At 45.2% G+C, this 17888-nt stretch overlaps 1 protein-coding gene across 2 annotated transcripts in view; it reads left to right on the top strand.

The window, feature by feature from the left end:
• SHROOM2 (shroom family member 2) overlaps positions 1 to 17888 on the top strand; it is a 113183-nt gene that overhangs the window by 69242 nt on the left and 26053 nt on the right. For both annotated transcript variants that reach the window (XM_038757499.1, XM_038757498.1), the window contains exons 4-5: positions 2753 to 5360; positions 7740 to 7840. In XM_038757499.1, the coding sequence (XP_038613427.1) occupies positions 2753 to 5360; positions 7740 to 7840 (2709 nt within the window). The remainder of the gene's footprint in view (positions 1 to 2752; positions 5361 to 7739; positions 7841 to 17888) is intronic.

The raw sequence follows: 17888 nt of genomic DNA, 5'->3' as shown, positions 1-17888 counted from the left end.
TTCTGTTCATTTAGGGTTTGTACCCAAAATTGCATCGTTCAGAACTTCCAAGAAATGAAAGCACGGTATGTAAAATCCTAAAGGATCTCTCTAAAATGTAAAGGGAGATGGTCTTGTTTAGAAAGGAGAAGAAATCCCTACCAGGATCTCAAAGGCAGCAGTTTTCACAAATGAATTGGTGAAATAACTTAATGTTATTTGATCTCTATTACAGTTCATGTGACAAGTCTTTTCAGTTAGAGGAGCCTGCATATTATCTCTTTTGGTATTCAAAACACAGTTACCACCATCTGAGTCATCTTTGGGTTCTCTGAAAGGAATCAGATCAGTGAAGGAGTGTGCAAATATTTTGTCTCCTTGAAAGGCATTTTAAAATCAGAACAGAGGACCTGTTTTCACTCTTTAGCGTGGGGCTGCCCGAGTGTCATAATCGGGTAACATGGCATCTTCGCCAAGTCCCAGAAATGATTGTCCACCAGGATCGCGTGGTTTTTCCATTAGGTCACTCCGCTTCAGCCAGAGTGGTAGAGGAGAGGGAGGACTGGCTCCTCTGAAGAGGCAAGCTTGGCACCCGTAACTTTTGGGACAGGATGGGCAGCCGTTGCTAACCCACACCACTCTTTAAGTGAGAAGGGGCCAAGGTTTGAGCTAACATGGCAACTCCATCTCTTGTCCCATGTTGGCAAGATGAAGCCTCAGTTCTCTTCCCGCCTCTCACCTGGGTGATCCTCCAGGACAGGTGGTGGGTACCCTCTTGATGACCGGAGAACTCACATGTCCCTTCCTTCCTGGGTAGTCCATGGATTCCATTGCATATTAGTCAACTGATGCAATTTGCAATTCTGTCTCTCTTCAAAGCAGAAGGGAGGGCATAAGCAGAAAGTCAGTGGTGAGGAGATGAGAAATCGAGGCACAGTGAGCAGGTTGGACTGAGAGGATCAGAGATTGTGATGTGGGTTGTAGTGGGAAAGGAGCAAGAATAATTGTGGGAGAGAGAGAGCTGACTGAGAGCCCTAAAGCCATTGGTCAGGAGCTTCTGCTTGATGTGAAGAAGAATGGGCATTCTAGAGTTTTACGATGTGGGGAGGTGTTTGCATACCAGTGTTCTAGGAAAATGATCCAGGGAGCAGAGAAAAGTATGGACTCGAGACAGGAGAGACTGGAAGGAGGGAGGTCTGCGTCAGGGAGGCTGACGGAGTAGTTGAGTCAAGATATGATGGGCTCAAACAGGCATGATGGTACTTTGGAGAGGAATGGGTAGATCCTGGAGATGTTGTGGTGGTGGAAATGACAGGATTTAGTGTCTGCCAGTATTTGGGGTAAAAGAGAGGAAGGATTCAAGGATAATGCCAAACTTGTTGGCTTGAGGCAGGCAGTCAGTCAATTATAGTTATTGAGTGTTTACTGTGTGCAGAGCACTGTACTAAGCACTTGGGAGAGTACAGTAGAACAGACACATTCCCTGCCCAGTGGTAGTGTTGGCAACAGTGATGGGAAAGTTTGGGAAAAAGGATTTAAGAATCATTCAGTCGACTGATGGTATTTATTGAGTGCTTACTGAGTGTAGAGCACCGTACAAAGTATTTGGGAGGGTTACAGAGTTCTTAAACACGTCCATTTCCCATATTATAGGTACTCCTGACATGACCATATAATTTGGGGGATTTTAAAAATCCCTCATGGAATAACATCTGGGCGTGTGAATGTAGGTGTACCGTTCCTATTCTGCAAAAGCGTTTTTCTAGCCTTGGCCTCTAGAATGTCCATGTTTCCGAAACATGGGAAGTCAGAAGCTCATGGTTTCTAATCCCGGCTCTGCCACTTGTCCGCTCTGTATCCTTGGGCAAGTCAGTTATCTGTGCCTGTTACCTCATCTGTAAAATGGGGATTGAGACTGTAAGTCCCACTTGGAACAGGGACTATGTCCAATCCGATTTTGGTTGTATCCACCCCAGCGCTTAGTACAGTGCCTGGCACATAGTAAGTGTGCAGAAACGTTCTTCTTTGTGCAGAAATGCTCTTCTTTGTGCAGAAACGCTCTGGGCATGTTACTCCCCTCATCAAAAATCTCCAGTGGCTACCAATCAACCTACGCATCAGGCAAAAACTCCTCACCCTCGGCTTCAAGGCTCTCCATCACCTCGCTCCCTCCTACCTCACCTCTCTTCTCTCCTTCTACAGCCAAGCCCGCACCCTTCGCCCCTCTGCCACTAATCTCCTCACCGTGCCTTGTTCTCGCCTGTCCCGCCATCGACACCCGGCCCACGTCATCCCCCTGGCCTGGAATGCCCTCCCTCTGCACATCCGCCAAGCTAGCTCTCTTCCTTCCTTCAAAGCCGTACTGAGAGCTTTCCTCCTCCAGGAGGCCTTCCTAGACTGAGCCCCCTCCTTCCTCTCCCCCTCCTCCCTCTCCCCATCACCCCCTTACCTCCTTCCCCTCCCCACAGTACCTGTATATCTGTATATATGTTTGTACATATGTTTTTACTCTATTTTACTTGTACATATCTATTCTATTTTATTTTGTTAATATGTTTGGTTTTGTTCTCTGTCTCCCCCTTCTAGACTGTGAGCCCACTGTTGGGTAGAGACCATCTCTATATGTTGCCAACTTGTACTTCCCAAGCGCTTAGTACAGTGCTCTGCACACAGTAAGTGCTCAATAAATACGATTGAATGAATGAATGAATGAATAAGTGCTTAACAAATACCATAATGATTAATATTATTCTGGTCCTCTGTTCTTTTGCAGCTCTTCCTCCCATGACCTGTCAAGCTCTTGGGACCAGACAAATCTACATCGCACTTCCGACCATTTCAGTTCCCTGGGAAGCATGGACAGTTTGGGCCATCCTTCCCAACCTTATGCCTACAGCCGACTTTCCGCAACGAAATCCAATAGCAGCATCGACCGTCTCAGCCACCAAAACCAGCGGGACTCAGCCTACGGCTCCTTCTCTACCAGCTCCGGCACGCCTGACCACACCCTATCGAAGGCGGACGCCACCTCGACGGAGAACGTCCTCCACAAAGTGACCCAGTGGGACTCGGCCAGGTCCGGGAGTGGCAAGCCTCCCCAGCCCCTGGGTAACAGCACTCCAAGCGGAGGGGAACGGCTAGCCTCTTGGCCCCCTCCCATTCCCTGGGAGCTGAGCAAAAGTCCAAGACCGGATGACATTCCTGAGCCCAGGTTCTCGGGTTCGGGAAGATCCAATTTTGGGCCCGTCTGGTACGTTCCCGAGAAGAACAGGGCGTCCCATTCCCCGCCGCCCCCTCCTCCGCCCCTCCGGAGTGATAGCTTCGCTGCTACCAAAGGGCACGAGAAGACCCAGGGTCCAGCCTCCTCAGAGACCACCAGCACCCAGCACTTTATGGTTCCGACCCGAGCTCAGCCCAGAAACGAATGGCCTTCTGAAACTGCAGATCAGCAGCGAAGACTGGTACGAGTGAGTGACAGGAGCGCGGAGAGGAAAAGGTTCGCTCGCTCAACCTACCAGTCTGATCTCAGTCTGGACCGCAGCTTCCTCTCCTCAGATGACCCATGTAGCAGCGATCCGGGGACCAACCCCAGTCTCCAAGCATCTCTATCCAGCACAGATGTTCGTTTTGCACAACCAGCTTACGGTTTCCATCACCAGCGCCAGTACAGCGATGAAAGCACTTTCTTTCACCACCCTCGGATCTCCGCGGCCCCTAAGGAACTGAGACAGCTGGCCCATTGTGGTAGCCAGCCCGAGCCCTCTACTGAGCGTTTTTGCGGCCACAGTCCGACCCAAGTCATACGATTTGGTGCCGCCCCTCCTGTCGACTTTGCCACTGACCAGATGTTGGAGATCACCGGACAGAATCGCTTTTACTGTGTAGCGACCAAACAGCCAGCTCAGGGAAGTTCTCAGCCACTGCAACTCCAAGACGAATGTTGGAAGCCTTCATCAGGAGCTGACACGCCTCTGGCCCCTTATGAAAACCCCGCCGTACTCACAACAAGCCAAAGAACCAAATACTCTCTACCTCAACATTGCGAGCATTTAGATATCTGCGAGAGGAGCAGTTCTGGCCGAGCAGACAGTGGTGGGGAAGGTTGGTCTGGAGGCTTGGGAGACACCCGGCGAGCCAGTCGTGTCGACGAAACTAATAGGCAGATCCCGAACGACGATTTTGAGGGAAACCGCAGAAGTGATAGCCTCTGTCAGCAAGACTACGCGAGGCCCAGTGGTGCTTCTCCTCAAAGCCGACCTCGCCATTCAGACTTCAAGTGGGCCGAGGAGGAAAGTGACAAGATCTCTCCCTGCAAGACACCTATGTTACACTCCTTAGCTCAAGAAGGAAAAAGCCAGCCCAAACGTTGCCCGGGGGCTAGACCAGACAAACCGCCCCCGTTCGATGCCCAGGTGGGCAAACAGGCACGAAGGAGCGATCGGTTTGCAACAGCCCTGAGGAACGAGATTCAGATGAGGCGTGCCAAGCTGCAGAAAAGCAAAAGCACAGCTAGCCTGACTGGGGACAGTGAAGCTGAGGAATGCGGAGATCCCTGGAAACCAGAGTCTGGGGATGACTCTTTTCCCGGCACCTACAGGGGCCATCTGCAGGAGGCCCAGGCCAGAGTCCTCCGAGCCACTTCCTTCCAACGGCGAGACCTAGAGGGTGGCTCCGCCGGGCATTACCCATGGTCCTCTGAGCATGGGCTCGGCAGCTGCAGTTCCTCCTCCTGTCAGCCCCAGGATCCTGAGGCCAATTCCCCGCTCCTGGGGGTCGGCCGGTCTAAGCCGCCTGCCTCGGGGATCGGGCTGCCACCCGTCTACCGCATCGGAGGCCGGAGGCGCTTCACGGCAGAGCAGAAACTGAGGTCATACTCCGAGCCGGAGAAGATCCACAAGGTGGGCATCTCTGAGGGATACAGCCCAGGCCGTCGTCATGACACATCCGAGGAAACCCTGGCTTCTTTTGCCGATAGGTGGAAGTTTTTTGAGGAGACCAGTAAGCCCTCCCACCAGAGGCCTGCCCAGAAACCAGCTGCCTCTGGCCCGTCGAAGGATCCGCCAGTTGGAAAAGTCCACGGGCCCGAGGGAACGGACCAGTGGCATCAGAAAAGAACCCGGACAGCCTCTTTCGGAGAGAGCTTCAGCTCTGGCAGTAGTCGGGCCCACAAGGTGGAAAATTGTCAGCAGCCTCAGAGGCTGGGGACCTTCGCAGAATACCAGGCTTCCTGGAAAGAACAGAGAAAGCCCTTAGAAGCAAGGAGCTCAGGGAGGTACCACTCAGCCGACGACATCCTGGACGTGGTCCTGGAACAGAATGAGAAACCCCAATATGTGCATGAACGATCCAGGTCCTCTCCCTCCACAGATCACTACAAACAGGTAAAGCGTTTGGGTCCCTCAGAGAGACTGGGTTTGTAGTAAGGAGAGCATCCCCAGTGGAGGGCTTTCTGTTGGGTCTAGTTTAATCCATCTAGTTGCCCAGATATTTCCGTAGACCGCCTTCGGAACCAGCTGGTTCAGGGTGACTCATGGCACCAACGAGAGTCCAGATTTGATCTCCTTCCCGGTGTCCGACACTAATCCTTCGTCCCCAACCTTTCCACCTCGTCCCCCCTCAGCCCCGGGGCTCTGCTGTTGGCACTCTGAGCTCTTCCATCTGACCCGCTGTAGGACCAAGGAAATGGAGAAACGCAGACTAGGAATTTATGTGGATGTTTAAGGAGCAACTTTTTGGTCAGTCCACTTCCCCTTTCTGAATTTTAATTCAGTGGCTGCCTTAATAGGGAGCACAATGGTAGACCAGAATTTCTGAAACAAGTTTATTTTTTTCTTATGAGAAAGTGAAGGAAGGCATCCATCTATTAGGTGAAAAATGCACAATACTCAATACGCATTCACCATCACAGCAGGAGAGGAAACAGGCTAAGAGCACAAGTGATAGAAGATAAATGGAAGGAGGATATATGTAATATATTTTAGCGAGCTGCCTTATCTAAGCCTTTAGCAGAGTTCAGAAATTAACAGTTCCAATGTCCAAGCTGCCATTGTTAAGGAATCTTATTCTTCTCTCAGTGTGACCTAGTGAAAGGAACACAGGCCTGGGACTCAGAGGACGTGGGTTAGAAATCCTGCTCCTCCACTTGTCTGCTGTGTGACCTTGGGCAAGTCACGTACGTTCTCTGCACCTCAGTTACCTCACCTATAAAATGGGAATTAAGTCTGTGAGCCCATAATAATAAGAAGAATGGCATTTTTTAAGCGCTTACTACATGCGAAGCACTGTTCTAAGTGCTGGGGGGGATACCAGGTGATCAGGTTGTCCCACGTGGGGCTCACAGTCTTCATCCCCATTTTACAGATGAAGTCACTGAGGCCCAGAGAAGTTAAGTGACTTGCCCAAAGTCACACAGCTGACAAGTGGCAGAGCCAGGATTAGAACCCATGACCTCTGACTCCCAAGCCCAGGCTCTTTCTACGGAGCCACGCCACTTCTCTTTCCACGGAGCCCATGTGGGACATGTACTGTGTCCAACCTCGTATTATACCCCAGCACTTAGTATAGTGCCTAGCACATAATAAACAGTTAACAAATACCGTTAAAAAAATCAATCAGTGGTATTTATCAATCTGGTATTTATAGAGAACTTACTGGGAGCAGTACACTGTTCTAGACATTTAATAATAATAATGGTATTTGTTAAGTGCTTTCTATGTGCCAAGCAGTGTTCTAAGCACTGGGGTTGATAGAAGATAAGCAGCTTGTCCCATGCGGGACTCACAGTCTTAATCCCCATTTTACAGATGAGGTAAAATGATGCACAGAGAAGTGAAGTGGCTTGCCCAAGGTCACACAGCAGACAAGTGGTAGAGCCAGGATTAGAATCCACATCCTCATTTAAGAGTGTACCATATGCTAGAGTGAGTGGACATGATCCCTACCCTCCAGGAGCTTACTGGCTAGTGAGGAGCACTTTCCTGGACTTTTGGAAGTCAGCAATTCCTAGCATCTTTTGTTTTTGTTAGGAAACTAATGATGCCCTGGAATCTAGATTCCTAGAGAATTTACCTAAGTGGTATTAAGAGATTTGAATCTTTAGGTTAACCAATGCAGGTAATTCCTGTTTGTACTACTTCTTTCATAACAAAGTTTTTGGATCAATGTGTGAGATTTTAAAAAGTTGATACTTGGGCAGATTTATTTACTGAGAATATTAAATGGCTTCTCTAAAGAACTGTAGTCCAGTGGCTTTTGGCATTGGCCAGGTGTGCATTTACTAGGAGCATATTGTTTCTAAAATAGTGCATTCTGGTAGGAAAAAAAACACCACTTGTGAAACTGATTGACCTCCAAGAATTTTATGCTCTAAAAATCTGAACAAGCATGAACAGCCCCCGCCCACTGGAATCTGCACAGTCTCAGAAAATGTATCCTTACTGTAAGGAAAGCTTTCTAGCATTTAGCATGCTTGGTTTTTGACAAATATAGGATATGGAGATTTCCAGGCTGTCTCCTGGTTTCTGTTTCTAGATGAGAGTAGGCTATACTAATATGGGGGAGTAAATTTCCTGGTGCCCCAGAGGAGAGGCCCTTCACATTTTTCTCCCTTTTGAGCCGCACCGATTGTAGACAGCAAGCAACATTATTGACTTCGTGTACACTCAAGCACAGCAAACCCGCAAATAAGGGGTTTCAAAATAATATATTTTCTTGAGACTGAAACCTGATGACTTGGTGTCTTACTGCACTATCCTTTGCAGGAAGCCTCCGCTGGAGTGAGAAGGCAGGCTGAGGATTTTCGAGAAGATAGGGAGCCCATTTCCTCCAAAACCAGGACTGATGAGGGGAATTCTGCTTGGAGGTAGGTATCTTTTAGGTTCTTTATCGCATGGCAATGCTTTTGTTAAAGTGGATGCATTATCTGTCTCCTTGCCAAACCAAAAATGGATTTAGTATGGCACTATTTTCAGCCCACAAAAAGCTTCTGCCTAGCCACTTTTGGAATGATCCCCACCTCAACAGAATTGGTAGGAAAATTCCTGGAGAAGAGATTTCTACTGCTATTGTGGCACGGCTGGCTGTAATATTTTCAGTGCTGAGAGGCGCTGACTTAGGACAGGAGAAGAAAAATCTAATTTAGTTTTCCTCATCAGTTAAATGCTGAAAAATGCCTGGCTTTTCTAAAGGAATTTTTCAGCTTTGTGTATTACTGCTGTGTTGGTGACTCACTGTTCATTCCATAAAATGAAGTTCTGAATAAGTTCTTAGCCCAGAACCCTGAAAGGGAGAAGAGTTTCTAAATAGAGTTTTAATCAGTAAACTTTCTGCCTATCAAAGAACTGCTAAATAAATTGACGCCAGAGAGAGAGATCAAAGCAGTTTGAGAAAACGATGCTTTTGAGTGGTAGACTATAATGTTCATTCTGAAATTGAAAACACTGCAAATAGAACTTTTTAAATGCTCACTGTATCCTGCCCCTTTCACTTATTGGAGTAGTGGCTTGGAAAAATCATATTGTGTCATTTTAATCCCTGGGTCCATTTTTACTGAGACCATGGGAAACAGGAACCAGGGTAACTGCCCACAGTACGATGAACTTATCTTAAATTGTGAATGCAGAATCAGGGGTTAAAATGTGAATTTGGCATCTCATTTCAGAATGTGAAGTGCTCTTGTTTAAATAATTGCCTGAAGCTTTTCTTTGGAGTCAATTTATAGGCTTAAGTTTCATACTTGTCACGAGTCCGGAAGCGTATTTTGCAACTGTTTAAGCTTGGAAAAGGAGCAGCAAGTGTGCATGTGCTTTGGGAACTGGGAGCCAGGGAGGAAGGACCAGAGGATCTGGGCTGTTTACGCTTGTCTGTGTAGGAAGACGGCATCTCTATCTAACAGTCCTTTCAATCTGAGACTCAAGGCCCGTGGTAAGAAAAGCATGAATAATACACCTACGCCAGCTCTTCAGCAGCCTGTGTGGTGCACAGCTCCTGCTTTGATTATAGTGAAATCCATATTCATCACGTGACTGGACACCAGATGTAAGCCTTTTTTTTTTAAGCAGTAGGCTTCTTCCACGTACGGTTGCAGTCGTATTATTCAGACACCGCACCGCATTGCGGGGATGGGTTTTATAAAGTGTTCTCATTCATGGGTTTTTGCTCAGCTCGGGGTGATTCCAGAGACTTTAAAACTCCATCAAGGAAACATATGGTTTTGCTACTAAAAACCTCCACTTGGCGAGTTTAATTCCTCAGCTTCGGGTAGACACTGAGTGATAATGAATGGATGTAATGTCAGGCTGTATTTTTTGTTGTTGTTAATGGTATTACCACGAGTGGAAGGGCCAGGTGAAAATGAGCAGGAGTCTCATTTATTATAGTTGCCTTAGAATATGCTCCATTTAACTGCCTCTAACTCCCCCCCACCCCCCGCCAAAAAATTGATTCCAGGGAGTGTTTCTGTTTTCTGGCACAAAACTTAAAACGGGCATTTTTAAAATTGTATTTCCTCTCATGTGACCCATGTGAGTGAAATTTTGGAATCCATACTCCAGCAGCCCAATTTGGCTTTCATGATAGGAAATCATTCCTTTTCAAACAGATTTGCGAAAATATAGGCTGCTTTTGTATTTTTAAAAGTAAATCAGTTCTTAGTGGAGAAGAAATATTCTTTGAGCTACTGCTTGCTTAAATTGGAGCATGATAAAAAACTGAAATGATAAAGTAAGATGAAATCAATGATTAGCCCTTATGATTGATTTGCATTCGAAAAGCGACAAACTTTTTTTGGCTTTAGTAAGTGAATCTGTTATTTCAGATAGACAATGCTAAGAGTGTTTGAGTGTAGTTTACCTGACTAGTTGGATTTAAAGCAGTACTTTCTGAAATCTAATGAAAACCATTTGCTTAAAGTCCTATTAATTAGGAAATTCAGCTGCTTTTTCCATTAATGTTTTATTATTATTATTATTATTATTATTATTGCATTTAAGTGCTTACTCTTTGTCAAGCACTGTTCTGAGTTCTGGGGCAAGATGCAAGTTAATCAGGTTGGACAGTCCTTGTCTCACAAGGGACTCACAGTCTAAGCAGGAGGAGGAACAAGCATTGAATCCCATTTTACAGATGAGGAATTTGAGGTACAGAGAATTGAAGTGACTTTTCCAAAATCACAAATCAGGCAAGTGGCCGAGCTGGGATTAGAACCCAACCCAGGATTAGAACCCTGTTGTACTCCCCCAAATGTTTAGCCCAGCAGGCACTCAGTAAATGCTATTGATTGATTGACTTCACATTCTAAAGCTGCCTAATGCTTGAATCATACATAACTAAAGTACATAGAGTGACATTTATAACAGCCCAGACATTCAGCGAGCATTTTACGCTTCTGCCTTTTTTTCCAAAGTCTCTGTGGCAAGGCAACTCCCTGAAATCCCCTGCAAAATGCCTTTTTGTTTTCCAGCCTGCCACTATCTCCACAGATCCCTCCGCCTTCTGCCCCAGAGATTTACTTCCACCAGCCTCTTCCTTGTGCTGCCTCTTTAATGATTCCTGCAGGCTGGTGACCAACCACTCGCAGGCGAGGGAGGAGCACAAACACTGCAGCCCCTGCGGTCTGCAGTCACTGTGATTCCGTTGGGATCGTTGTGCTGAGCAGCATTGGACTGAGCCAGAATCTGTAGAGTAGCTTTGGGAAAGACAGCAGAGTGCTCATGGACAGGGCTCCTGGGTGATTTTGTCCCTCATCCTTTTAAATTGATAATTAGTCATTTCTCCACACACAGCCAGAGGTCAGGAGTTTAGTAGCACCTTTGGATGACATTAAAAAAAAATTAAGAGTCTAAAATTGCACTGTACCCAAACTGAATTCCTGCAGAGGTAATTTCAATTTTCCTTACAACCATACCTAACACAGTTTCAATCTAATATTTTATTTTACTTGAGAGTTTTGTCCCAGTGCAGTGTCTTTCAGCTGCTGTTTTCATCTACCAAAGAGGCTACAGTGATGGTTTGGCTCCAGTGAATCCCTCAGGCAAAAAAAACCCAGAGGTCAGGAGTGGGAAGCACCAATGGATGAGATACGAAATCAAGAGTTTAAAACTGCATTGTGCCCAAACTGAGTTCCTGCTTAAATGACTGCAGTTTTTCGTACATCTTTGCCTCACACAGTTTCAAGCTAATATTATATTTTACATCTGAGTTTTGTCCCAGTGCAGTACCTTGCAGCTGCTGTTTTCGTCTGCCAAAGAGGCTACGGTGTAGGATTGGCTCCATAGAGACCCTCAGACAAAAAAAATGTCATGCAAATTATGATGATTGCAAATATTATTTTATTTTTAATTTGAATAGCTTTGCACCTAGTAGCTATTCTGATAGACTCTGGGCTGCAAAAGTCTCATCTGTACCGTATCTGGTTGACACACTAAAATTTGGTAATAGCTTTAAAATAGCAAGATGTGATGCTGACGTTTATGGTCTCGCCAGTGACAGTGGAGTCAATCAGTAGTATTTATTGAGTGCTTACCGTGTGCCCAATACTGTCCTAAGCGCTTGGGAGAGTACAGTACAACAGAGTTGGTAGACAATCCCTGCCCACAAGGAGCCTACCGTCTACAGGGGAACAGACTTGAAACACAAATCATAAATAGGAGAGTGACAGAACTTGAGGATAGTGTACTCATCCAAGGGCTTGGTACAGTTCTCTGACTCCTCGTTCTCTGAGCGCTTTCTTTGTGCTGAGCACTATAATAAGTGCTTGGGAGAGTACCTGGAACAGTTGATAGACATGTTTCTTGCTCACTACAGTCTAGAGGGACCGACTAGCTTACAGTTGTAAGCACATACCCCAGTAAGCACTCAATAAATAGCATCGATGAATGTACGCAAGTGCTATGGGGAAACTATCAAGTGCCTTTCAGGGTGTGTTTAAGGGGTACAGATTCGAGAGCATAGGCAACACAGGAGGCGAATAGGGGAAATGAGGCGTCAATCAGGGAAGGCTTCTTGGAAGAGACCGTTTTTAGTAGGCTGGAATTTGCACCGAGGTTGTGGTCGTGGCATCCTTTTTCAGAATCTAAATCTTGATTATTTTTGTAACAGGAAGCAGGGATTAGGCACAGATAATTCAAATATTTACGTGTGCCACCAGGTTCAGTCTTCTGCACCGAACGTTTTCTCCCAAGCTGCTACATATTAAAAATAATAAACATTCTTTTTCTGCCCCTTCCCACCCTTGGTGTTGGGGAGAGGGCTTCAAGCATTGAAGAGGGAAGACACTGGGTTTGGATTATAACACTAACATATAACCAGCTCCTGTATAGTGAACAGCTTGCAGTGGTGGGTTTGGTTTGGTGGATAGATTTTACATTCTCTTTATGGGTTTGCATGTATGTGTCTGTCAGAGTTGTATATAGAAGTCCCCCATTCAAGGGTGAATTATATACGTGTGTGTATGTATGAATACACATAGTCTTCAATATGGAGTGTACAAAGAAGAAAAGTGTTTGTGAGTTTCCCCATTTCACAAGTGATTCTTCATCTTCATGTGGTTTAGGAGGGGAAAGGTATTTTGTCAGGTGCTTACCAATGGTTCCTTGTGTGATTGAATATTGATAGTGTTCTAGAATTAGTTTAGTTGGAGCTAGGACATCATTTTCTTTTGTGGAATACAAAAAGAGTACATAAAAGCCATTTGGGATTTTTTTTTAATGAAGCTTTGAAGTTTTTTTGAGGTTTTCTCCCTGAGGTCAGAAGTCGTCAGTGATGTGACATATAATACAAACTAAGCCTTCAGTCATCAAGGTTAAAGTTGACCAATCTTGTTTGAACTTGTCAATCACCTAGAAGCAGGCAAAGACAAGCCAGCTGTTGTGAGGCATGGCTTTGAAAATCCTCTGTATTACAGTAAATGAGATACAGAGGCTGAAAGCAAAATCAGTTCTGTATGACCCTGGAGCTCCCTTGAGCTCATTGGTGTGTTTGCTTGCAGAGAGAGCTCACAGATCTAGGAAACAGGGGTGAAGAGCATTGAAGCCTGGTAAGACTTTCTTGTCCTATTTCCTTGGGAAGAATTATATTGTTGGGGAACAAATGCCAGCTCTTCACCTGACATTTCTTGGGTGATTTTGCTGCATTCGGGGGTTCTTCTTTTGTTCTCCAATCTTCTTTAAAAAAAATTATCGTATGCCTGTCCATGCTGATCCACAAAAACAAGCGGATCTTTTTAACAAAGGGATAATGTAGGGGTATATGTGACTGTTTCCTTGTTAGTTGTTTGGACTGTGGTTTTACATGTAAAGATGGTGCAAGTGGCAGTGTTAATTCCAACAAGAGCCTCAGTGAGAGAGAGAGTGTGTGTGTGTGTGTGACTGACTGCTGTTTTTAGCAGCTTTTGTTTTCACAGTTGGCAAAATGCACAGTGGTAGAGAAGGCAGTGCCTTTCAAACGTGTTTGTTTTCTGGGCTGGAGTCTACTGTGCCGGGATCCTCACTTGCGCGCCTCTAAACCTGGGCATTTTACAATGTTGCACAGTGGGAAATAGATTTTTGCCGAACCAGCCTCTCGTCAGATTGGTCTCCCAGCAGATTGAGTTGAGAATGCAGAATCAGATGAAGACCCCTTTCTTAAGCTGTACAAAGCAGGCAGTTTGACTATTGACTGGGAATATTGAAAGGAAATGGTGAGTCAACAGCCACAGCAGAATGAACAGTAATTGGAGGAGGTGTGAATGCCAATGGAAATTGCTCTTTGTAGTCATTTTAAATAGGTTAAGTGATTCACCTGACTATTGATTTAAGGCATCCTTATTTTTTAACAGTGTTTCCTCCTCTTTGAACTCGGGCTTCTGTTGGGATCTGTTGAGGCTATTCCGCATGAAAGCGATTTAATGACAGTTCAGGGTCATGGGATTTTTTTTGTTTGTTTTAGAAAGGTTTTGACGTTCAGCCTATATTCTTGCCCTTTGTGTTGAGATAGAAGGTAAATCTAAAGGTGTTTTTTTTTCCTCATTAAAGAACATTTCGTTGCTGACTCTGTAATGTGATAGATCCTTTTATGAAATCTTTCTTACATAGTGAAGATTTGTTTCTGCTTGAATTTATTGTTTCCTCAATGTGAAGTGAGTTATCCATAGGAGCAGTAGTCATTTTGAAATCCATGCTTACTAGCTCAGGAAGCAGAAATGGACAAGGAAAAGCAAACAGAAGAATGAGCTAGAAAAATGTTATTTTGTCAGCAGTGGAAATACCTCCTGGTATTGAAGGGACAGGAGTGAGAGGCATGGTATGATCAAATGAGCAATTATAAAAGATACTGAAATGTCTCCCGTTCAACAGTGTTTTAAGATGGGACTTGTTTTTACTTTAGAAATATGCCTATTTAATTATTGTCCACAAGCTGGTAATCAGGAGGGGGGAAAGAATCTAAGCTTGCTTTTATGCTGCAGTCTGAAGGGAGAGCTGTTTATATAAAAAAAATGAAAGAATGAGATTGTAGACTGTTTTCATTAACTCAGGCATGAAAATGGAGCACAGAAGAGGGGCACTAATGAAAGAGATGAGAAATAACCATATATCATATCGGTATTAACCGTTCATTCTAGGTTATGTAAGGATGATGCTATCCAGCTGGGGTGACATACTCTCTCACATTTAATGTGGGTGAGTTCTTGGATCCATTTTGATTGACTACTCTGATAACAACTGTCTTTTGGTTGGTTAGTGATACAGTGGAAGCTAATGGAGAGTTCATAAAGCTTTGAAAAGCATCTGCTGTCGTACTCCTCTCCCTCCCGTGCTATAGATATCTGAAGGGTAGAACAGTGCTTGGCACATAGTAAGCACTTATTAACAAAGGAGATAGAAAGCGTGATACAATATTATTTTTTCCTTTCTTGAATACTATTAGATCCTCCTGTTCTCGACCATGGTCAGTCAGAGTATTTTTATTCCCTGTAACCATGGACAGTTTTGGGCTTTGGAGGCTTGGTGCCAGTTGTGATTTGAGAGGGTGAGCAGCTATTCTACTTACACAGTGGATAGTAACTGGGCCTGCCTCCTTGGTTTAATAATTCCTCTCTGTAAATAATTTGATAAACAGTTCTTTGGAGAACTTGTCATATCTGTTGTAGCATGTCCTGCCTGATTTGATATTTAGAACATGTCCCAAGGGGTTAGAAACCCTAAAATAATCTGTAAAATTAGGTGCTTGTCCAAAAGCAAAACCTCATCAGCATAATCTGCATTTCTTCAGCTGGAGTCTCTGCAACACTCACCTTTTTAATTTTGTTTCTGAAATGGCATCTTCTCCAGGAGGCTTTCTCTGATTAATCTCTCATCACCCCCACCCAAATTCTCCCTTCTCCACACCCCACCCCCCCATCTGCCACTGCAGCACATCCACCTCATGTGAGCACTTGGGTCCAGGCCTCTCACCCAGCCCCATCACCTGGTAGTTCCTGGATACATATCTTTAAACTATGCAGCTTCCCCAGTGTGTAATTTATTTTAGTGTCTGTGTCCTGTATGGTCTATCTCATCAAGGATGGGAATCATGTCTACTAATTTTATTGCCTCTCCCAAGCACTTAGTACACTGATAAGCAGAGTAAGCACTAAATAAATACTGTTAATTGATTGATATAGTAGAGACATCCACTTTTCTGTGAACAACATACTACATCTATAGTGGCTCCTGTGGCAGAAACAGTATTCTTATCAACCCTGTGTTCCTGGCTGCAATAGCCTCATTCATTCATTCATTCATTCATTCAGTCATATTTATTGAGCGATTACTGTGTGCAGAGCACTATACTAAGCGCTTGGGAAAGGACAATTTGGCAACATAGAGACGGTCCCTACCTGACAATGGTTTCACAGTCTAGAAGTGGGAGACGGACAACAGAACAAGTAGACAGGTATCAAAACCATCAGAAGATAGAATTATAGCTATGTACATCATGAATAAAATAAGTAATAATAATGATGATGGTATTTGTTAAGCGCTTACTATGTGCAAAGCACTGTTGTAAGCACTGGGGGGGATTCAAGGTCATCAGGTTGTCCCACTTGGGGCTCGCAGTCTTCATCCCCATTTTACAGATGAGGTCACTGAGGCCCAGAGAAGCGAAGTGGCTTGCCCAGGGTCACACAGCTGACAAGTTGCGGAGCCGGGAGAATAATAAATCTGTCCAAATATACACAAGTGTCATGGGGAGGGGAAGGGGGTAGAGCAAAGGGAGAAGGAGCAGAGGAAAAGGGGCTCAGTCTGGGAAGGCCTCCTGGAGGAGGTGAGCTCTCAGCAGGGCTTTGAAGGGAGGAAGAGAGCTAGTTTGGTGGATGTGTTAAATACCACAAACATTCATACATTCATTTAATCATATTTATTGAGCAATCACTGTGTGCAGAGCACTGTACCAAGCGCTTGGGAAGTACAAGTCGGCAACACATAGAGACAGTCCCTACCCCACAATGGGCTCAGTAATATTGTTATTATGATATTTGTTTATCCAATATCGGTTTATATCAGCAAATGCTAGAGAATCATCACTGGGGCCAGCAAGTAATGAAAGAAATGGTATCTTGTTGACAAAATCACTGAAAAGCTTTTAACAGACGTTTCTTATGCAGTGCTAGCTGGAAGACTCCAAATTGCTGGCATCTGAAGGGGGAGGATAGCTCTTAGCCAAAGAGTGTCACTACTCTAAAATCTAGGTATGATTTAGGCAATCAGTTTTATATTTCACAACCTATAGGTGGTAGATCAGAAGATTCAAATGAGTCCTCAAACAATAGAAATAATGGCGGGGGTAGCATTTCACTGCTGCCCTCCTCTGATAGGTGTCTTGTGGGATATATTGGAAACAGTCACAAAGGATGATTATATAGACTAATTATGATAATATTCCTCCTATTTATTAAATGCTTACTAAGTGCCATGCTCTGGGATAGATATGAGATAAGCAGATGGGACACTGTCCCTGCCCTACTGTGGGACTGACGGCCCAAATAGGAGGGACAGCAGGCGTCCCCATTTTGCCGAGAACACTGAGTTCCAGAGCGGTGAAATGATTTGTGCCTGCTCTCCCAGCCCCCAAGTTGTGGAGCCAGGATTAGATCCCAGGCCTCCTGCCTCCTAGGCCTGTGCTCTTTCCACAAGACTGTGCTGCCTTTCTGAAAAAATTATTTGCTGATTAACTAAGTAGATGGTATTTCTGCTGATAACTCTTGGAAAGAAGAAATAAACCATCACCTTCAGGCAATGCTATCGGAATCAAAACCAGGCCTTTTGGCATAAATGCATGGATTAAAGGAACTCTTAGAGCAGTAGACAGCTTCTGCCTAGGATCAGGTATACAGTTCCCAAACATGCACGATGAAACTAACCTAACATTAAGCATGAAGCTCACAGTCGCAGGGACCATCCCACTAGGAAAGATTCAGGTTTTGGCAGCCTCAGAGCTCCAGAACTGCTACCAAGTCTGACTCAGAAAGCCCATTGGCAGCACATGGACTTCACTGACAGGCCATTTTACAGGCTTTTCCAGTCCTAGAGTCCAGGACCATCCCCAGAGTCCAGCCAGGCTGGCAAGGGGAGAAGGGATTGCCAGCGTCCATCAGGTCACGCCATACCGAGCTGAAGGCCCACAAACAGAAGAATCCTGAGAAACCACCTCTGCGTGGCTTTAGCCTAATTCTGTTGCAGACTGTCGGCTATGAAGGGGGAGGGAGTTCCACGCGGAAGGGAGGATGTGAGCAAGGAGTCGGAGGCAAGAGAGAGGAGATCAAGGTACAGTAAGAAGGATGGTATAAAGAGGAGCAATGTCAAGACATTGTGACACATGTAACGTCATGTGCATGGCAATGCCTGGTGTTCCCAAGTTCCTCAGTGGCCATCCTTGTCACACATCCCACTCCT

Source organism: Tachyglossus aculeatus, chromosome 15 (genome assembly GCF_015852505.1).
Source record: "Tachyglossus aculeatus isolate mTacAcu1 chromosome 15, mTacAcu1.pri, whole genome shotgun sequence".
NCBI classification, from domain to species: Eukaryota; Metazoa; Chordata; class Mammalia; order Monotremata; family Tachyglossidae; genus Tachyglossus; species Tachyglossus aculeatus.
This window is presented reverse-complemented; position numbering and strand designations above follow the sequence as displayed.